The sequence below is a fragment of the Elephas maximus genome, chromosome 3 (assembly GCF_024166365.1).
Source record: "Elephas maximus indicus isolate mEleMax1 chromosome 3, mEleMax1 primary haplotype, whole genome shotgun sequence".
Lineage (NCBI taxonomy): Eukaryota > Metazoa > Chordata > Mammalia > Proboscidea > Elephantidae > Elephas > Elephas maximus.
The window spans coordinates 110,559,678-110,583,075 of NC_064821.1; the positions used below are offsets into that span (position 1 = coordinate 110,559,678).

Genomic DNA, 23,398 nt, shown 5'->3' on the forward strand with positions numbered 1-23,398 from the left:
CCTGAATTTAAGCTGCAAGTATCACTCTGAAACAGATGATGTATTTTATCTAAAAAAACAACCGACCTATCTCTGTATACTGAATACGCCTAGAAACAATGACTAACACAGTAGCAGTTAAGATCCCCGGTGCCCAGACTGCAGTCTCCAAATATCATTTTCCTCTACAAACACTCGGGGCTCCTTTAAATAATGGCTGATTTCAGGTCTAAGGTATAAATGTATAAGATAAGCCTGGGAATGACTGGTCACACCAGAAAGCAAAAAAGGCTATGGCTACAACTGGCCAGGGTCATTGTCAAAAGGCTCAGGTGGCAACTTGACGAAGTGCCCCCTGGCCAAACTGGAGACAGCCTGAGCATCAATAAGGCTAACTGTTAAGGATTAAAACATATTCAGTGTTTAAATGCCTGAGTCCATAATGATACTAAAAAAGAAAACAGGATAGTAACACCAAAATGAGCAGTATGAGGAGTAAATGAAATAATCTGTGCAAAGCCCTTAGCACATCTGTCTCTAAGGACCCTTCTGATTTAAGTGTCAACAATTCTCACTTATAAATTCTGATTATTTGGAAGTCAAAATGTGACTAATGAAACTTAGGTGTTGTCAGGCTACTGACATTAACCCCACAAAATTCGTAAATCAAAATTCTATTATTCTTGGGCCCCTAAACGCAGAAAATGGGCTGTGGCTGATTCCCACAGAATCAGCCTGTCCCCCATAGGAATATACACAGCCGTTAATCAAGTATATTAATTTGCACAAATGCCACCATTTGTCATCTGTCAAAGCAGAATGGTGATATGTCTGCCCAATCTGCTGTGACCTGGCAAGGACCTGTGACTATCCATTGAAGTTGCAGCTGTCACAAAGCGATCTATCAGGGTTTATGGGAAGCTGTGTTCCCAGAACATCCCGTAAAAGCCATATGCTTTCAGAATAATCACTCCTACCCAGAAAGGTTACTTACTCCAGTAGCCAAGTCATGGCACCACACTGTCAGGACTCCACAGCAATCCACAAAGGGCCCTGCACGTCCCCCTGCTGAGCTCTGTTCATGTTCTTCCTTCAGCCTCCTCCCATCCTGGCCCCTCTGCCTTCGCCTCGCTACTTGCTGCTCATCCTCTGGGTCTCTGATTTGATGCCACTTCCTCCAGGAAGCCACCCCTGTCCTCCCAGGGCTGAGAAAGATGACTCTCTTTGATGTTCCCACACGCTGCTATACTTCTCTAGCTTAGGACTTATTTCTTGATAATGTAATTATCTGCCTGAGACAGAGAAGAGTCTGCCTTCCCACTAGACTGTAAGCCCCCTGAGCGTGGCAATCATGGATGGCTGTACATGTTAAGTGGCTCAATCACTGCTGGCTAAGTGAATGCTGAAGGGATGGGCCAGAGGCTTGAGGGGAAGGTGGGAAGGAGAGAAGAAAGCACACTTCCCAAGCCTGCATACAGACATGAGAATGGTTCCTGCAACCCTAGACAACCCCCAAAAGCCTGATTAATCCACTTTTTCAGGGAAAAAGTGTCTTTGAGGAGCATCAGAGAGGTCAATGCGATGGCAGGCCACCAGCTAAGCCAATTTAACTATGAAAGGAAAGTCTCCTTGTTTTTTCTCTACTAGGATTCCCCCAAACCCAGATTTCATTTTCCCCAAATCCACAGGACGCTTCACTATGGGGAGGTGGGACCAACACTGGACACAGGAACTACAGCAATGACTCACTTGCATAATATCCTTTTTGAGGATCCGATCGAAACTCAGCTGGCTCATGGTGTAGACGGGCTGCCACTCCTGGGCTTTCTTGGTAGCTACCAGCAGATTGGAGATTTCTGTGGAGAGAGTGGAGAGGTCTGTGCATGGTAGTGAAGGCCCAAGATCCCGGCCAGCCAATGTCGGTTGAGCCATGGGGCTTGCTGAACACAAATCTATGCATTCGTTGGTTCAGGCATTCAGTTATTATTTATTGGGTAGCTACTGGATTCCTGCCCACCAGGAGGGGAGACTAATAACAGTCAAAAATAATCAACCAATCAAACCTAAAGCTACAACTTATGTAGCTACAATAAAGGGCAGGATTATGGTGCTCCGAGATCAACACCAGCAGGATTGGTCCTAGTAGGAGAGGCCAGGGCAGGTTTCTCTAAGAAACTAAAAACCTCAGAAAGCAAACTCCAAGAAGGAAGTGACTGTTTGTCTATTTCATTTTCTGTTCTACCCCCACAGCTGCATCCACAGTGGCAACCCAATAAGAATTTGTTAAATGTACAAGTGAATACGTGGGGTATGATCTGAGGAATGAAGAGCTGAACTGGGAGGAAGAAGGAGCATTTGGGCCTAGGGTGTAATGGGAACCAAGGTAGGAGGGTGGAAAATGCTGGTTTTGTGCTGGAGGGGCAGGGCAAGCGAACCAGAAAGAGGGCCACGTCTGAACTTCTCTGAATTCCCAGCTCCTAGCAGGGCCTGACAAAGTGGAGGTGTTCAACAAACACTTGCTGAATGAACAGGTTCTGAGTGGACTAGCACCCAAATGCTATTGATTCAAACAGCAAACCAAACACATCACAAAATCTGCCAGACCAAGTCCACACAGGTAGCTAATTGGGCATTGATCTCCAAGATCTACCCTGAAGTACAATGTTGTCAGTGATAGTATAATATCTATACGCCTACAATGAAGACCAGTTAATATGACTTATTCAAATTTATGTACCAACCACTAAAACCAAAGATGAAGAAATTCAAGATTTTTACCAACTTCTGCAGTCTGAAATTGATTGAACACAGAGTCAGGATGGATTGATAATTACTGGTGATTGGAATGCAAAAAGTTGCAAACAAAGGATTGGTAGTTGGAAAACACGGCCTTGGTGATAGAAACGATGCCAGAAATTGAATAATACAATTTTACAAGACCAAAAACTTCTTCATCGCAAATACCTTTTTTCAACAACATAAACGGCAACTATACATGTGGACCTCGCCAGATGGAATACACAGGAATCAAATAGACTATACCTGTGGAAAAAGACGATAGAAAGGCTCAATATCATTAGTCAGAAGAAGGCCAGGGGCCCACTGCAGAACAGACCATCAATTGCTCATATGCAAGTTTTAGTTGAAGCTGAAGAAAATCTGAACAAGTCCACATGAGCCAAAGTAAGACCTTGAGTATATCCCACCTGAGGCCATCTCAAGAAAAGAGTTGATACGTTCAACACTAATGACCGAAGACCAGACGAGGTGTGGGATGACGTCAAGGATTATCACACATGAAGAAGGCAAGAGGTCATTAAAAAGACACAAAAGAAAGAAAAGACCAAAATGGATGTCACAAGAGACCCTGAAACTTGCTCTTGAACGTTGAATACCTAAAGCAAATAGAAGAAATGATGAAGTAAAAATATGAACAGAAGATTTCAAAGGGTGTCTCAAGAAGACAAACTAAAGTATTATGACATATGCGAAGACCTGGAGTTAGAAAACAAAAAGGGAAGAACACATTCAGCATTTCTCAAGTTGAAAGAACTGAAGAAAAAAATTCAAGCCTCCGACTGCAATACTGAAGGCTTCTATGGGGAAAATATTAAACAACACAGGAAGCATCAAAGGAAGATGGAAGGAATACACAGGGTCACTATACCAAAAAGGATTGGTCGATGTTCAACCATTTCAGGAGGCAGCATATGATCAGGGACGATGGTATAGAAGGAAGAGGTCCAAGATGAACTGAAGGCATTGGCAAAAAAACAAGGCTCCAGGAATTGACAGAATACCAAGTGAGATGTTTCAACAAATGGATACAGTGCTGAAGTGCTCACTCGTCAATGCCAAGAAATTTGGAAGACAGCTACCTGGCCAACCAACTGGAAGAGATCCATATTTATGCCTATTCCCAAGAAAGGTGATCCAACTGAATGCGGAAACCATCAAACAGTATTATTAATTTCACGTAAGTAACGTTTTGCTGAAGATCATTCAAAAGCGGCTGCAGCAGTACATTGACAGGGAACTGCCAGAAATTCAAGCTGGATTCAGAAGAGGATATGGAATGAGGGTATCGTTGCTGATGTCAGATGGATCTTGGCTGAAAGCAGAGAATACCTGAAAGATGTTTACCTGTGTTTTATTAACTATGCAAAGACATTTGACTGTGTGGATCGTAACAAATTATGGATAACATTGAGGAGAACAGAAATTTCAGAACACTTAATTTTGCTCATAAGGAACCTTTATCAAGAGGCAGTCGTTTGAACAGAACAAGGGGGATATCGTGTGGTTTAAAGTCAGGAAAGGTGTGCATCAGGGTTGCATGCTTTCACCACACTTACTCAATCTGTATGTTGAGCAAATAATCCAAGAAGCTGGACTATATGAAGAAGAATGAGGATTGCAGGAAGACTCATTTTCCACCTGTGTTATGCAGATGACACAACCTTGCTTGCTGAAAGTGAAGAGGACTTGAAGCACTTGCTGATGAAGATCAAAGACTACAGCCTTCAGTATGAATTACGAATGAACATAAAGAAAACAAAAATCTTCACAACTGGGCCAATAAGCAACATCGTGATAAATGAGGAAAAGATTGACACTGTCAAGGATTTCATATTACTTGGATCCAAAATCAACACCCATGGAAGCAACAGTGAAGAAACCAGATGATGCACTGCAGTAGGCAAATCTGCTGCAAAGGGCCTCTACAAAGTGTTCAAAAGCAAAGATGTCACCCTGAAGACTAAGGTGTGCCTGACCCAAGCCATGGTGTTTCCAATCATCTTATATACACGCGAAAGCTGGACAATGAATAAGGAAGACCGACAAAGAAATGATACCTTTGAATTATTGGTGCTGCTGAAGAATATACCATGGACTGCCAAAACAATGAACAAATCTGTCTTGGAAGAAATACAGCCAGAATGCTCCTTAGAAGCAAGGATGGCAATACTACAATTCACATACTTTGGACACGTTACCTGGAGGGACCAGTCCCTGGAAAAGGGCATCATGCTTGGTAAAGTAGAGGGTGAGCAAAAAAGAGGAAGACCCTTAAGGAGATGAATTGACACAGTAATTGCAACAATGGGCTCAAGCATAACAATGATCGTGAGGATGGTGCAGGGCCGGGCAGTGTTCTGTTCTGTTGTACATGGGGTCGCTATGAGTGGAAACTAACTCGATGGCACCTGACAACAACAAGAATCCACAGAAGTTGCCTTTGCTGCCACAGAGCCACTGTGAGCTACAAGGTAATCATGGGGGAAGAAAGGACCTTCCAGATTCTAGCTAGCAGTGAAAGGTATTCTGGGAATCCCTAAGCATCTTTACATATGCACTTTTTTTTTAAATGAAGTAGAAATATTAGTGAAATAACAACTAACAGATGTTTCCCTCCCCTTCCTCTTTCCTGCACTAGAAGTTAAGTCTTGATTCTTAGATTTTAACAGAAGGAGGTTCCCAAAAGACCTATAAGGAAAACCAGGTACAGTTCATGGAGATGGCCTCTACGTACCACCAGGAGGCAACAGCTGCACAACAGTGGGCCAAGTGACTCGGGTGTGGTCTCTTAAATCCTCACTACCCTGCAGGGAAGAATCTCCCCCAGCCCCCTTTTTTTTTTAAAAATAGATTACATTTTCTGATTGGTTTCTCTGTGTCAGTCCGTTCTTTGAGCTTTACACATACTAACTTGTTTAGGCCCATGGCAATCCTATGAGGTATATGTTATTCTTATTCCCCCTACACACCTCAGAAAACAGAGATTCTGAGGGAAAATTTGCCCAAGGTCAGGCAGTCAGTAAGCCCCAGACTTAGGATTCACACTGAAGTCTGGGATGGCTCAAGTATCTTCCCTTTCTACAACACTACCTGGCTCTAGCAGGGGGTATATATCTGGGCACCAGAAACTGGGTTCAGATATAGGTGCCTCCTTGTTATCACAACTTGGGTTCTCCTTTTTCCAGTCTATCTCCCTCCATACTGTTATCCTGCCTCCACCCTGTTATCAGAGTAAAATCATAGGGAAACAAGCAACTCAGGGCTGCCCTGAATGTTCAGTGGAAAAGACATCAGGACAGGGTCACTTTGAATGCTGTCCACAGGGGAGGGACCAGGGCAGAAGAACCATTTGGGAAATAAGAGAGACTTGGAGAAGGTGTAATTTATGGACTAATTATTTGTATAGGAGCTTCAGGGAACATGGCACTAGAGTCAATTGTGTGAGCTGGAGAGTCTACTTAACCTCTATGAACCTGTTTCTTCATTATAAACAGGGTTAACAGTCATGTTGCTAACCAGGCTGCTGTGAGGGATAAGTGAGAGAACACACGAGGGGTTCACTTCAATGCCCAGGGTGCAGCAAATGCTCAGTAACTGGTAACCACTGGGATTATGACAGTACCTCTTAGTCATCATCACCATCCTTGTTGCACCACCTGGTTCCCCAAACCTTGAAGTACCCAGCATCAGAGCTGAAGGCTGTGGAAACCAAGCACAAAGCTTGACAGTACAGATGAGGATGTGAGATAAGTGGTGAACAGGCCTGAGGTTTCTTTGGCCCTTTACCTACTTCCTTAACATGGTCTCCCTCCATCCACACTCAAGACAAATGGAAGGGATAGTGGGCTTCCTTAATTGTCACACCTATTCCAAGTGGCCTCCTACTTTTTCACTTGGCTTTTTATTTATTTCTTGAGGAGTTTCCTGGTTGCAATTTCAAGTAAGAAAACCCCAGATCGGGGTCTGGTTATCAGCCACTGTGGTCAGGAGGTCAAATAGCTGGGGAACCCAAAACGAGATTCCCTTTGCTTTTCATGATTTCATCACTTCTCTAATTTACAGGTGGCAGAGGGAAGATAGAGAGCTTCTGAGGGCCTATGTAAGGAACCTCACACCCAGGGCTTATTCTTACTCTCCATGCCTCCAGACCCCCCTGCCCTAGATCAGGAGAGTTGGGCCTGGGCTGATGGCTGCCTGCACTTTGGCAAAGACAGCTTCATGTAGGGGAAAGATCTCTGGACTTGAAGTTAGAACACATGACTTCAAATCCCCACTTTTACTCTAGCTAAGTGATCTAGGGCAAATATAAAGTATCAAAAAAAAAAACCAAACCCAGTGCCGCTGAGTAGATTCCGACTCATAGCGACCCTATAGGACAGAGTAGAACTGCCCCATAGAGTTTCCAAGGAGCACCTGGAGGATTCCAACTGCTGACCTTTTGGTTAGCAGCTGTAGCACTTAACCACTACACCACGAGGGTTTCCAAAATAAAGTATAATAGGGATAAAAAACATACTCTTAGGGTTGTTCAGAGGATAAAATGAGTTAACACACACAAGATTTCCAAACAGTGCCCAGTATATGGCAAGCATTATGTACATGATAGCAACCATTATCATATTATTATTTATTGCTACTATAATTACTTCGATAGGGAACTGCCAGAAATTCAAGCTGGATTTAGAAGGGGATGGACCTTAGTTGAAAGCAGAGAATACCTGAAAGATGTTTACCTGTGTTTTATTGACTACACAAAGGCATTCGGCTGTATGGATCATAACAAATTATGGATAACACTGCAAAGAATGGGAATTCCAGAACACTTAACTGTGCTCATAAAGAACCGGTACCTAGACGAAGAGGCAGTCGTTCAAACAGAACAAGGAGATACTGCATGATTTAAAATCAGAAAAGGTGTGTGTCAGAGTTGTATTGTTTCACCATGCTTATTCCATCTGTATGCTGAGCAAATATGGACTATATAAAGCTGAAGCATATGAAGAAGAATGCACATCAGGATTGGAGAACGACTCTGACGCAACTTCACTTGCTAAAAGCGAAGATTTGAAGCACTTACTGATGAAGATCAAAGACCACAGCCTTCAGGATGGATTACACCTCAACACAAAGAAAATAAAAATCCTCACAACTGGACCAACAAGCAACATTATGATAAATGGAGGAAATATTGAAGTTGTCAAGGATTTCATTTAACTTGGATCCACAATCAGTGCCCACAGAAGCAGGAGTCAAGAAATCAAATGACGTATTGCAGTGGGCAAATCTGCAGCAAAAGACCTCTTTAAAGTGTTCAAAAGCAAAGATGTCACTTTGAGGACTAAGGTAGACCTGACCCAAGCCATGGTACTGTCAGTCGCCTCATATACATGAGAAAGCTGGACAATGAATAAGGAAGACCAACAAAGAACTGATGCTTTTGAATTACAGTGTTGGCAAAGAACACTGAATATACCATGGACTGCCAGAAGAACAAACAAGTCTGTCTTGGAAGAAGTACAGTCAGAATGTACCTTAGAAAGGACATCAGGCTTGGTAGAGGGTCAACAAAAAAGAGGAAGACCTTCAATGAGATGGATTAATACAGTGGCTACAGCAACAGGCTCAAACATAGCACTGATTGTGAGAGCGGCGCAGGACCGGGAAGTGTTTTGTTCTGTTGTACATAGGGTCGCTATGAGTCAGAACTGACTTAAAGGCACCTAAAAACAGCAACTAAAATTACTACCGTTACTACTAGTCGTGGGGCCTTCAGCATTTAACATCTCAGTCATTTAACATCTGAGAACCTCAACTTCCTTGTCTTTATAACAGGAATAAAGTTATTGGCTACAAAGAGCTGGAGTGAGGATTAAAGAAATACAAATTTTTTTTTTTTTTTTTTAGGACAATGGCAGGTTACCGACCAATACAGTAGCTTTTGCTATAATTATTGATTTGACAGCCATTATTGAACACTGATTCTGTGCTGAGCACTGTGCTTCCCAGCAGAGACCCAGATCGTGCCTTAAGGTTTCATAATTAAGGGGGAAAGACACACAATAAACATACTCAGGTCTGAGTTCCAGGAGCTTCAACAGAAGCCATGGGAGAGGGGTTTAACTCCATTCCTGTCCTTCTCCCTCCACATTACTGGCTCCCAGGTCTGGGTTAGTGGGAGTGTTGTCTAAACCAGAGACCTCCCCACCTGAACCCTGCAAAGAAATCAGGTCCTAGTCTCCAGCCCGCCACCACCTACTCTTCCTATGGCTAGTGTGCTCCACCTCCTCACACTCACCCAGAGACCACTAACCCCTAGGAAAGCAGAAGCTGTTCTCACATCCAGAAGGAGACATTATGTGAGTAAACAGAGTGGTTGGGCTTTAAGGTTTTAGCTGGCTCGGAGATCTCACAGCCAAGTGGCAGATGTGCTTTTACCTTTGCAGAACATCTTCAAGTATAAAAACAAAGGCTGCAGTTATTCCCCAAGGCTGGCAGGAAACCCTATCTGATCAACGAGAACACACCAAGTCCTTCCTCTTTCTGCAAGTTCAATGATGAGTCCCTTGCTGAGAGATCAAAATATGATTCAAGCATCCAGAACCCAGGCCCCTGTCTGTCTTGGTGCTGCTTCCTCTGTCCAACCTTGACTTAATTACAGACTCACCAACGCAATTCCTAAAGAACAAGATGTGTCTCAAAAGGACTCCTCTAAGTATCTTGTACAGATGCTTTCTGGAGCCCTCAGGAGTAACTGCACTGCCCTTTGCTTGGGGCCTGAGCCCTTCTAAAGGAAGAATCTCACACATGCAGGGCAGCATCTCAAGGTGAGGGAACAGCAAAAAAACAATACTCAAGGAAGCTGGCATTCAATGATTTCCTCTTTTCCCTGGGCCTGTTTCTTCATCTGTAAAATGAGACACATGACCAGGTGATCCCTAAGAGTCCTTCCAGTCTTCATAACTTAAGACTATGAGTCCGTCTACAGGACATCAGTGATACACGTGCACAGGGCTTAAAAAAGAGCAACTGAGTTCCTCCTCCCTCCTATCCATTTTACTCCTTGATCATCCACGACTATCCTGCCTGCAGGGTAAAGTCTAAGCTCTTTGGCATGGCATCCAAGTACTCTCACCTCCCGCTTTTCTCCAACTTGGTCTAACACATTAACCATCTAGAACCTTTTGGCAGCTTCTGTTTCTGCCTGCCACTTTACCTCTGCATATGCTTTCTGCTCTGTTGGAAATGTCCATGTCTAACCTCCTGCTCATTGTTCAACACAGCTCTAGGTCTGCCTCATCCAGATGGCCTTTCATGCTATGTGACTCAGAGATGTTGACCATCCCCTTATTTTGTTCCCAGGGTCTGATATCTGTGCTGATTAAGACGCCCACCACATACTGTAGTGACCCCATTTATCTGTAACATTTTCGGCATTAGACTGAAAACCCTCAGAGAACAGGGACTGAGTCTTACGCACTTCTGATTCTTCGCATCTAGTACAGGTCTTGATCTACAGAAGATGTGCTTGGACCATTTGTCACATAAATAAACTAATAACAGGAGAACTCTGAAGATATTTTATGGAAGGAAGAAGTTACTGCTGCTAATCTTAAGCATGCCTCTTTCTGCAGTCTAACTGAGATGTTGAGAAAAGGTGTATGTCTCTTCTGTAGAAAATCCTGATGCCTGGGAGATAGAATTTGAGTTGGGAACAGACTTGTAACAAAACTCAACAAAAAAACACCTAGAAACCGTGGGGAGGAGCCAAGTTCTTTAAACCAGCCATCATCTTTTGGTTAATCTGGGCCTTGGAGCAACGCGAGTCATACCGAGGGGCAAAGAGTATCACCAGTGGGATATGGCCTGGCATTGGCACTGGCACTGGCACTGGCACAGGGAGACAGACCTCGAGGCTTGGGCTGGCAGCAGCGTTTCAGCACGAAGCTGATGTTGTCTGTGCGCAGGATCTGCTTCTTGAGGTGGCCCATGAGCTCTCCCAAGGTGGGGAAGCTGCGGTCCGAGCCATGCAGGCTATAGTGGCCCTTCTGTACCTCGATCTGAAAGTTCTTGAACTGTTTCTGGCCACCCAGGACCTGCTATTCAGAAAATGACCAGAAACAATTTGTTTAAGAAGGGGTTAACAAATACACCATGGGTATATAAGACATTAACATTAGAGAAGTTGAATGAAGGATATATAAAAACTCTACTATCTCTGTAATTTTTCTGTAAATCTAAAATTATTTCAAAATAAAAGGTTTATTATAGATAAATAAATGGACCGACCAAGAAATAAATAATAAAAGGGGGTTGAGGAGCAGGCACTAATACAAGGGAGTTAACACAGCAGTTTCCACAAGGGCACCACTTGTTTCTTGACCTGTAAGATGAAGACGATGCAAGTACCAACCTCACAGGATTGCTGCTAGAATGCAATGACTTAATACATGTAGAAACCTGAGTAAGCACTCTGGAGATTAGCAAATGTTAATACCCATGAAATAATTATTATTATAGCAAAATTCATCCAGGAACTCCCTCAAACTGAGCCCTTCCAGACCACCCATTTATTTCAGGAGGACCACAGCAGAAAGTGGTGTTCAGCTGCCTTGATCCAGTTCCAGGGCTCTCTGGTGCCACAGATGAGAAGTATAAGCGCTTTCTGTATAAAGGAAACTATTTTACTGGTTAAGAATGAGGGTCAGAAAGGCCTAAACTAGGGCAAGTTATTTAAAATCTCAGTGCCTCAGTTTCTTTCCTCATCTGTATAATGGGAATAGTACCACCTATCTCATTGGGCTGTTGTAAGGCTTAAACTAGAACATGTAGATAAAGTGCTTAGCACAGTACCTGGTGAGCTAAAATAAATAGCAGTAATCATAACTATAATGAGCTCTGGTAGCACAATGGTTAAGCACTCAGCTGCTAACCTAGAGGTCAGAGGTTCAAACTCACCTATCAGCTCCGTGGGAGAAATGATCTGGTGATCTCCTATGAAGATTATAGCCTAGGAAACTCTACGGGGCAGTTGTACTCTGTCCCACAGGGTCGCTACAAGTTGCAACTGACTGGACGACACACAACAACACTTGTATCTATTACTATTGTTTTCCCCAGGTAACTGACACCAGGTAGATCATGTTACTGAATCACTGACATTCTTGGTACAGCACAGGACTTGGATGGGCTGTTTCATGCACCCATTGATGGTGGAGGAAGATTAAACTTCCTCCAATGACTGATGAATAAAAAGGTCAGGCATCCTGTCAAGGCAACAAGCCTGACAGGCTCTGAGCCACTGACCCCGTATCAGCCACAAGCCCAGCTGTACACAACAACCGGGCAGGTGGTGGCCCCTGGAGACTTTGCCCAGGACACTTGGCAGCACTGAGTTCCTTCTGCCATTTCCTCTTCCTCCTCTTGACTGAGCCCAGCCCCCACGGGCTCTCTAGTACTTTTCCTTCCTGTGTGACAGCTACAATATGCTAACACACTAACATCCACCTCACATTCCTTTCCCCTGCCCCAGTTCTCCCAATGCATGTTGAACCCAATCAATTTTAATGTATTTATTTCATCTTTTAAAATATTCCGTTTCTTTTACCTAAAAAAATAACATGAATAACAAAGGCATTTATGGTCTAGCGAGGTAAAGTCAAGAATTTTGGTCTACTGAGGGCAAGTCAAAAATTTTGGCTCACATCTTGGCCTTCAGTGTTTCCCTCACATCATTCCTGGCTTCCAGCTTCACCTGAATTACTAACACACATCTCCATTTGCTGTCAAAACATGGAATAGCAATTTTTCTGTTAAAATGTTTGAAGCCACCACGTGGGGAAAACTGTCAGGCCACACTGATAAGGCAGTATTCTTGGCACTGTTTGTACTAGAGAATGCAGAGAGACTCTAGGTCTCTGATAAACTTGACACTGAGTATAAAACAAACCACTCTAAATAATTGCACTACATTCCCCAAGTGTTTGATGTGAACTGGTTTCCTGGTTGTATTCCATCTTCTAGAGCCACAGTGGACCCCTGCCATGGGTCCTCTGGAGGATGAGAGGGCCATGTGGAGGAAAGAGAATAGGGTCTGCTGCTTGGGAGCAGCTTCCTTTTGGAAAGCAGGTTTTTCCCTTGTCAGGGGTTCTTTCAGAGACCCAGGCTTTTCTATACCCCTGCCTCCACGGTCGTCCTCTCTGCAGCAGCTCCTGGACCAGATCCCACTGGATACCCTATGGCCTCATGTGGCCTGGCCCAAGCCAGTGTCCTGACTGACCTCAGTTTTTTCAAAGCAGGTGACAGTCATGAGGATGTTGTCAAAGTCGGTGCAGCTCCACCTCAGCACATACATCCCCTCCTCACTTCCTTCTTGCCGCAATTTGTTGATGGCATATTCTGTGCTGGAGGAGTAGATAGGGAAAGGGAGAAAAAACTCACACCAAGCAGGAACACTCTAAATTCCTGGGACATCTACTTCTCTGAGCTACCTCTGGTCTTACAGCCCCATTGTACTACCTGTCTTCAATCCCAAGGTCCTCTCTGCCATGATGTGTGAGGCATGCCAAGACACTGGGAGCCTCAAGACACACCAAGTCTCCGAGGTCTAGATGAGGACTTAGCCTGCTGCCCAAGCCACTCAGCCCTGCTTGTCCCCAGGTTCCCCAGATATGCTGTCTCCAGATGGAGCCAGAAGACTCTCCTCAAGACTGGTGATCAGTGGCCTGGATCCCACCGCTTCTTACAACCCCCAGCTGGCAAAACCAGAACGCAAGCCTCAGGGCAGGAATTTAGGGCTGTTCTGTTTATTGCTATATCCTTAGTAACCAGAATACGCCTGGCTCAGTCAGTGCTCAATAAATATACACTGAATGAAAAAATCAATGAGGATTAGAAAGATGCTAGTAGGAAACATGCCTGTCTTCATTCACTGTATCCCAGGACCCGTCAGTTGTGGCACATAGAGGGCAGTGAACACTGGTTAAATAAATAAATGTATGAGGTTACTAGTACTGAATGAGTGCTCACTATGTGTTGGTCAGAGATAGGTGAGTGGTCATTGTGTTTTAAAAAGGCAAACATTAAGTACTTTCCAATTGCTCCGTGGTCTCTGACACCTCCATGCCTTTGCACATGCTGATTCCTTGCCTGAGATACCCTTTCACTCTTTATGACCTGGTAAACCATCACTGATTCCTCAAGGTGTAATCCCACTTGAATGCTGCACACTCCAAGAAGGCTCCTTGGGTAATCAGTTTCAGCCTCCCACAGAACATGATGCCATCATTCATTCCAAAAATACTTACTGAGTGCCTACTATGTACCAGGCCCTGCCGTGGGTGCCAAGGAAAAGCAGTGAGTAGAACAGACAGTGCCCCTCCTTTATGAAGCTCGTATTTTTTGGGTGGTGAGGGTAGTCAGACAAGAAACAAAGGCACATGTAAACGCATATACTATGCCAGGGGTGACAAATGCTACTAAGGATGAATAAAGCAGAGTGACAGGGTCAGGGAGAATCGGGTGAGGAGAGGGAAGAGGTGATGTTATTTTATGTATGATGCTCAGGGAAGACTTCACTGACGAGATGCTATCTGTGTGACACCTGGAGGAAGTGAGAGCTATGCAGGTTCTGGAGGAAGGGCATTCCAGGCCAAGGGAACAGCATGTGCCAGGGCTCTGAGACAGAACCATGGTTGGGATATCTGAAGAGCATGCTTGATTATAATACTCAGCTCCTTGCTCTGCAATAGTCTGTGTGTCTGTTTCCCAGCAAATCTATGAGCCTCTCAAGGCCAGGGACCACACCACCAATAAACTACTTGTCCAAGAAGTAACCAGGATAGGGAAGAGGGCAGAAGTTACATAAGGTGGAAGGCAGCTGAAGAGATGTTTCCGCTGGCATAACCTGGTCTGGGAAGAGAGACTCAGAAGAAACACAGTGGTTATGCCTGAAGGGTGCTCATGCGTAAGAGGAAGTTCACAGAATCCATGTTGCCTCAAACATCAGAACTCAGGTAAATGGACAGAAATTACAAAGAAGTAAACCTCAGCTCCATATGAAAACAGTATATACATCTGTAATGGTCAGAGCTGTCATCTACTGGCTGCCATCATCAGAGGGGTTTGAGCACAGGCTGCCAGTTCGGAGATGTAGGTGGGACAAGACAGCCTGCAAAGCTGCTTCCAGTCCTGAGGCTTCTTTATCCTCACAGTCCCCAGGTTCACCTGGCACTTTAGGACAAGCTGTCACAGGATTGTGTTTGCTACATACACTCTCTGATGCTGATACCTGTATCCTGTCCTTTAATCACCCACAGTGTGTGGTGCAGCAAGGAGTTAGGAAGCGTAGTACTTCTCCATCAGTTGTGGAGAGGTGAGGGAGCTGAACAATAAGGAGAAAGCTGAGTAATGGGGAAGAGGTGAGTGGCTACTACAAGAACCCAGGTAAGAGGTGACCAAGGTTGGGAGAGCAAAGATGGCAAAGAGGGCAGCAAATAAGTACTAACCAACATGGTCAACAGGCTCCAACCTATACAACTGAGGATGTCTGCATGTGAGGAGACCACATGCCCCATCACTAAAGCATGGGCTCTTTCCCCAACAAAGTCAACTGAAAAGGGTCTAGAACCAACCAGATTGGACCGTGACAGCCGTTCTCTATGTTGTGGACGATCAATGGGGGAGCCACATCAGTGCAGAGGTAATGATGGGCATCTGCTGTGAGCCGAAAGTAGCCATCTACCAGAGACACAAAGGACAAGGCCTCCTCGTGGGAAGAGAGCTTCAGTTCCTGAGGAGAGAGAAGAAATTCCCATGGTTACATACCATCATCTTAAGCAGCTGACTTCATGGAGAGGTAAAGAGTGAGAAGATATTTAGACCAGAATGAAGAATGCATGACCCCAAAGGGAAATTCTTTTTGTTGACAATAAGTATACCACTTTACACTGATACAGAACTTTTACTGTTCAATACACTTTCTACCTATTATCTCATATCTATTATATTTTATTATATCAAAACTATCAGATGGAAGCAGGGCACGGCTATGGCAGGGAGACCTGTGGAGAAGCTGCCACGTGAGTCCAGATAGAAGAGGAGGCCTGAATCAAGGCAGCAGAGGCATAAAGGTGGAGGTGAGAGGGATAGAGAGTATACAAGTCACACCGTGGTGCTGGCACTGAGACATGACCAATTGAGTCAGTATTATCCCTGTATTACAGACAAGGGAACAGAGGCACAGGTGCTTCATCTCATGGCAGAGTTGGTCTAGAAGGTGAAAGGCCTGGATTTTAATTCAGGAGTGGTCTCAGACACAATAATGGGGTAGCTAGAATAAGTCCAGGTTCCTCAAAGGGTTGGGAGGAGGCAGTCTTAACTCAGAGTGGGAAGGGGCAAAGGCGAAAGTGGACGGGAAGAGAGGGGGAATTTGCACATAAGGAAGGAATTCAGAAAAACCCTTGGAGGTGAAAACAGGTGGGTTTTTTGTCTTGATGTATAGCTGTGAGCAGACACTATCATTTGAGAGGAGCGATGGTGTCAGCCAGAAACACTTCCTGGTGATGGAAAGGATGTAAGGCCACAATTTACAAAAACATTTAATAAAAGTACCTGAGTTGCAGAGAAGGGCAAAATGATACTTGAGAATATGACTTTTCATAGCACTGGAGAGAGGCAAAGGGAGAGGATGGTGGCAGAGAGACAGAGTCAGTGAAGGGCAAAGGTGGCGATCTAAGAAAGGAGGTACACAAGACAAGCAGGAGGTAAGGGGGCCTTGGGACAGAGAGGTGCACTGGGGTTATGAGCCAAGGACGGCAAAAGAGGGCAGGTCATCAGGAAGGAGACTCCGTGCTGGGCGTGCCTTCTATCAGGTGTGACCTGGCATCCACCTGCAGATATTCCCAAACAGTGAATTCAATACGGTCCGGGATGAGGGGCAGGGATGGCTAGGGTAGCGCTTCACCCAGCCACAATGCAAGCAAGACCACGTAAGTACTTAAGTTCCCTGCAAGCAGAAATCTAAATGGAAATGGCAGATGTCAACGACGAGGTCATGTGAGAACTGAGAATCAAGAAAGGGCAGCAGCCAACGTACTGCCTGATCAAACGGCTTGGAAATCCCATGTCTGGGAAGGGACGGGGAAGTGAGAGATACTGGAGAGGCAGCATGGTGCAGTTATTAGCCCACAGGCTTTGGAGACAGCCTATCTGGGTTCAAATCTCAGCATCTCCACTTGCTATTAGGTTGAAGCATATGATATCAACATTTTTACAGGTCAAAAATTATCGAATATCGGCAATTTCATGTGGTTTAACCTAACAACTGTGTGATCGTGAGCAACTTACTTAACCTCTTTGTGTTTCAGTTTCTTCCTCTGTAAAATGGAGGAAAATAATAAACCCAATTCACAGTGTTGATATGAAAATGGAACGAGTCAGTATTTGTAAAGTGCTTAGAACAGGAAGTGCCTGGCACATAGTAAAGGCTATAAAAGTGCCTGTAAAGAAAAATAAAATAATGAGGAGATCACATATTTATTTCTTCCTGCCATCCTCCTGCTCCCACACAGCACTGTGGCTTGGCACAGAGTCGCTGGTCCAGGTGGCCTGGATAAGCTCTGACTTACATGATGGATGCACCTACTGGGTGCTGGACGTCACTGTCAGCCAGAACAGGGAAGGGGCAGGCTCACAAACGTGTACTAGGTGGCCACTGCTTCTCCTCCTCTGCCCACACCCTAAGGGGTTGGCCATGTTGAAGAGGCAGCTCATGGACATACCAACACCTCCCCTCACTAGGGTCCCTGGGGATATAATGCCTTAGAAACCAGCACAGGGCCAAAAGCACAGGCTGAAGCCAGGTGGAACTGGACTAAGTGTCTGCCACTTTCTCACTGTGTGACCCTAGACTAGTTTCTACACCCCTCAAGGAGTCTCTGATTCTGTGTTTGAAACGGAGCCAATGTTCTACATGTAAAGTTCTTGTGAGGATTAAATGAGATAATGAAGGCACAGCATGTAACACCAGGCCCGCTATCTACACAACACATTTGATAAACAGTACTTATTATTATTTTCTTCCTCCCTCCATTCTTCATCTTTCAATTAACATTTATCTGGGTCTTTCCATTTCTCCCTTCACTTTCTTTATTTTTTGATAATAAATTAATGCATGCTTATTATCTTAGAAATGGGGAAAAAATTAAAACCATTCATAATCCCACCATAAATAAATGTTATCAAACAACAGCATAAATAAATGCTGTTTTTGATTTTTTTTCTATGAGCATGTGTATGTGCATGCATACCTTTACAATTCTGAACAAAATTGGTGTCACCCCATAGATAAAGTTTTATATTGCTTTTTTCCATTTACTAAAGCATTCTTCCAGATCATTATAAATTCAGCAATTTGGTTGTATGATATTCTACTACTCAGATGAACTGTGATTTGTTTTCCCACTCTCCTATTACTATACATTTCAGTTATTTTCAATATTTTGATACTGGATTGAATATTCTTACTCACCGGCCTCTGCCTGCATCTCTCATTGTTTCTGGAAGATAAACCCCTGGATTCTTGAATGGAGGGATATAAATAAATTCAAGGTTTTTAATTCATGCCACCAAGCTGTTTTCCAAAAGGTTATGGCAAAAAAAGAGCTACCCTGGGTGGAAGAGAGCAACCATCTGTTCTAAAGCACATCACCAGGCTCTTTTCCAGCACTGAATATTATCATTTTGATGTAGCACTTGCCAAATTTCAGGCAAAAATTGGCACTTCAGTAGTGCTGACTCGCCCCACTTTTTGAGAGTGTCTATCTCACCATCTTGCTCTCTCTACTTGTTGGCCACGACTTCCCCTGACACAAACATGTTTATTTGGGCAGGGTTCCCACTTCCCCTGTCGAGCTGGCCTGCCTGTCTAGATTATGTCCTCAAGTGATACCAAAAAAGGAAGTGAGACTGAACACCCTTCCTCTGTCCGAGAGTCACTGGGTGTGCCTGACACCACGACAAGGGCTGCCACTGTGGCCAGAGCCACTGGCCGGACAGTCTCCTGAAGAGCAAAGTGGGGCTTCCCACTGACCTGACCCCAAATGACCCACCCAACTCAGCAGAGAGGCCTCACAGGAGCCCTGGGGGGAAAACACTGACATTCGCTGATTTTCTTTTCCTTCACATCCACTAACTTCCGTGAGCTAAATATTGATGCTGAAATATCTTCAGGAGGGCAGCACACCCTGAGCAGATTCACATTTGCAAGGCCAAAGAAAGGCATTAGAATGTACCAGTGTAACTCAAAAACTGACGCTGGTAACGCCTCAGCAAAAGGGACTGCTTGGCTTAAATAAGGCAAGCATCAGATTTTCTTTCTGGGATGGAAACTCTGAGAAGCATAACTGTATAACTGTCCTAAGTAATGTCTCCCTCTCATCGCCAGATCCAGGGTTAGTAGCTTCTAGAGCAAACGTACCATTTTTTTGTTGTCCTGCTTGTTAATGCTGACTACAGACTCCTTTATTACAATGTGAGTGATTTCAGGAAAGTAAGAAAAGTTGTTCCACTCTTCCCGGATTTTGTTTTTCTCCTCATCCTTCTTATGTTTATTTTCCAGTTTTTTCCGCTTCAGTTTATTTTTTTCCTTTTCAACAGGAAGAACCTGATAAGAGGCAAAAACATAACAGATAAGTTGACTTTCCCATTTTCTACTGGTAAAAGAAATTTGCCATTGCGGCAAACCAAGGCAGGTCCAAGGCAGGGAAAGCCAGTGTGCCTGGACTGCCAGAGGAACTGGGGGAGTTGGTACCTGACAGCCAGAGGCCTTAATGAGCACACTGACTAAACTCTTTACTTGACATAATATATAATATGCATGTAAACTCAGAAAGGGAAATAACTGACCACTAGACATGAATCTACAACAAGGTCCTCTCACTTACAGACTGATATACATGTTTCAACACAGACAAAGAACATGTTCTTCCCAAACAGAACTGGAGAGAACATGGGCTTTCTCCACTTAGAATCTATCACCAAATATCTCGACTGTGTAACAATACTCAGGCTGGAATTTTCAAGAGAAGATATGAATCCCATGCTTGAACAATCTAAGGAGTCATACTTATCTGCACAAGTTTAAACATTTTGTGTAGCATGAGTCTTGGAAACTACCCATCTGGGTTATGGCCCTGCCTCTGCCAGTTACTTAACAGCTTGGGTTATCTTTTTGAGCCTCCTGTTTCCCACCCTGGGGAGAACAGAGATCCTACCTCCTCACAAGGTTCTTTCAGGATTAAATACTTATTAACTTAGGATCTGCTACGTAGAAAGCACTTGGTAAGTGTTAGACATTGTTATTTTAGCATGAGAATAAAACAGGAGGAGAAAATGAATCTCACATTTTAATATTATTTATAATAATAATAAAACCAAACAAACCAAACCTGTTGCCGTTGAGTTGATTCCAACTCATAGCGACCCTACGGAGCAGAGCAGAACTGCCCCATGGAGTTTCCAAGGAGCGCCTGGTGGTTTCGAACTGCTGACCATTTGATTAAGAGCCGTAGCTCTTAACCATTATGCCACCAGGGTTTCCAAAATAATATTTATTAAAATAATAATCGTGGCAGCTATAATCATTTATTGAATATTTATTATATATATGCCAAACTCTGTGCTAAACACCGTTTAATTCTCTCAGCAACCCTATGAGTAGATACTATTATCTCCATATTACAGATGAGTAACATACAACGGACATAGGTAGAATAACCTTCCCAAGGCCATGTAACTGTAAGCAGTGGAGCTAGAATCTGAACCAGGCCTACATAGGTTTAAAACCCATGCTCTTAAATGACTATGCTCTATTGTCTTATCCAACAAACACCTCAATAAAGAAACTTCATAACCCAAAATCAGTTACCAAGTTTCATAGCACCTAAGTTCAATTTTTGGCACATCACTTATTAGTTATGATTTTGGGTCAAGTTATTTAACTTTTCTGTGCCTCTTTGTGCTCCTCTGTAAGATGGGGATAACAGTAGTATTTCCCTCAAAGGGTTTTTTTCCCTGAGGAATAAATGAGTTAACATGTGGCTTAGAAAAGTGCCTGACACATGGTAAAACCAAAAAAAAAAAAAACCTGTTGCCGTCGATTCAATTCTGACTCATAGTGACCCTACAGGACAGAGTAGAACTGCCTCACAGAGTTTCCAAGGAGCGCCTGGAGGATTCAAACTGCCGACCTTTTGGTTAGCAGCGTAATACTCAAACACTATGCCACCAGGGTTTCCCCTCAGTAAATGTCTGCTGTTATTATTACACACATTACACATGGTGTTATCCTTTTATTTCTCTATTTCCCAACAGAACTCAAGCATTTATTTAGAGCTTGTGCTATGCGGACACGGTAAAAGACGAAAGATCCATGGTCTCTAGCCTAAGGGAATTCAGTTTATGGGGGTGCTGGAATTAAAAAATAGGTAATTCCAACAGGATAAACAGGATACACCGCGACACACAATCTGCTCTGGCCGGTCTCCTACAGGTACTTACGTTTGGTTTCTGCCGCCACTGGATTCCGAGGTTGCCAGTCACCATCACTTCATAGTAGAGAATGTTTCCACTGTCATTTGAATGAAATCGATTCATTTCATTTTCTGATGAAATCAGTAACATGGAAGTCTCAAATATTTCAGCACCATAATGTTTTGTCAAAGTTTCCAAGGTAGCCAGGTATTTCACCTTCAGGTCATGCGTGGACACACTGCTATCACAAATGGTCTTGTTGTTAAATTCCTTTAGGAAATCCTTGAAAACATTATTTATTCGCATCCTTGTGAGGAGATTTCTCTGTCTGATGGACTTATTCAATGTTTCTGGAATATATCGTTTGTAGCTAAAAGAAAAGTGGGAAAACGTAACTGTCTTTCATGTTCAGGTTAACAGGGAATAGTTCAGAAACAAACCTGTATCTATAAATCTTCCTTATATATGGTGTCAGGTGAAAAGGGAGCAGCTCCGCCCAGAAGGTCTTGGATGGCATAGGTACTCAGGACTATAATCATAAGGAGCTGGTGGCACACAGGGACTGAGAGAGAACAGAAAAATACATATTCCACGTATTTCACTAAATGGGAACTCCTGCAGGTATTATCACATTTTCTGGGATACAGTGGTAGGCAGCAAAATTGGCTTATAGTTATTTTTGCTTGCTACTTTCATCGCCCCCTGCACACTAGTGCTTAGGCATACACACTATTAATAAGGTTCACCATCGGTTACAAAACGGTTGGAGGAGTGTCAAGAGTTATCTCTGGTAAGATCAGATACTTTGTTCTAGCTCTGTACCTGTTTTATAATTTTTCCATAGTAATCACATATTGTTTTTATAAAAAATGGGGAAAACACAAAAATTAAATATAAAAGACAGTATTTCCCACACGAATGTATTACTATATGGATCAACAAGTAAAGTGAAAGATTAGTTACCCATTCAGATGCCAACCCATGACACAGACTCTCAACACACTATAATACAGAGCCAGAAGAGAAGTCAGCTTGAAGAAGAGCACAAATATCCATGAAAGAAAAAACAAGTCCATGGGGGAGGAGGGGCAAAGAAGTAAGGAGACCCTTCTGCTCATTACTGCCAGGCCTGAGACAGCTCCTGGCACAGGCCACAGGGTAATAATGCTCGCTGCATGAATGTTTTCACAACACGAGGTAACTGAAGCTTGAGATTCATCTCCAACAAATACCACACTTTTTCCTTTAGATTAATATAATGTGGTAGAGGGGCAGACTAGAAGAGAGCTGTCATTTTTCACTTTAGCCTCATAAAAAAAAAATACAGAAGAAAGCCAAGAGCAAAGGCCAGAGGAAAAAGAGAGGAGCAGCAGAGTGTGTACCTAATCAGCACCTGCATTACTGACGATTAGCACGTGATCTGCTCCAGCCAGAGTCTGGTTGAGAACAAGTAGATAAATAACGTTATGAGAAAATGTGCACCACCTACCACAAACGATACAGCACACACAACTTCCTCCGTCTTCATTTATGATCATCACAATAGCCCATTGGTAAGGGAAAACGTTATTACATTTCATAGACGGGCAGAAATTCCATAGATGGAAATTCCTTCACAAGGACTTGAACTCAAGGGATATTTTTAAGTAAATACAATTTTTTTAAGGTAACAGTTGATCGTTCCTCATATCAGAATTAAGTTATTTAGTTCAGGCTGGGGATGGCAGCAGTTGACTATAAAGGTATATTGAGAGAGATTTTATGACAGGTGTCATGGATTGAATTATGTCCCCCCAAATATGTGTATCAATTTGGCTGAGCCATGATTTCCGGCATTGTGTGGTTGTCCTCCATTTTGTGACTGTAATTTTATGTTTAAAAGGATTAGGGTGGGATTGTAATACCACCTTTACCCAGGTCACATCCCTGGATCCAATGTAAAGGGAGTTTCCCTGGGGTATGGCCTGCACAACCTTCGCTCTCTCAAGAGATAAAAAGGAGAGAAAAGTGAGCAAAGAGACACGGGGACCCCATACCACCAAGAAAGAAGTGCTGAAAGCAGGACGTGCCTTTTGGACCTGAGGTTCCTGCG

The 23,398-nt window shown here is 43.6% G+C and overlaps 1 protein-coding gene across 7 annotated transcripts in view; it reads right to left on the minus strand.

The window, feature by feature from the left end:
- The window catches only part of JAK1 (Janus kinase 1), a 172,694-nt gene that overhangs the window by 18,183 nt on the left and 131,113 nt on the right, over positions 1 to 23,398 (minus strand). For 6 of the 7 annotated variants that reach the window (XM_049879489.1, XM_049879488.1, XM_049879492.1 and 3 more), the window contains 6 exons: positions 21,334 to 21,676; positions 19,253 to 19,438; positions 15,408 to 15,565; positions 13,055 to 13,178; positions 10,685 to 10,874; positions 1,729 to 1,835 (listed from right to left, as the gene is read on the minus strand). In XM_049879489.1, the coding sequence (XP_049735446.1) occupies positions 1,729 to 1,835; positions 10,685 to 10,874; positions 13,055 to 13,178; positions 15,408 to 15,565; positions 19,253 to 19,438; positions 21,334 to 21,676 (1,108 nt within the window). The remainder of the gene's footprint in view (positions 1 to 1,728; positions 1,836 to 10,684; positions 10,875 to 13,054; positions 13,179 to 15,407; positions 15,566 to 19,252; positions 19,439 to 21,333; positions 21,677 to 23,398) is intronic. The other variant, XM_049879494.1, reaches the window with a different exon arrangement.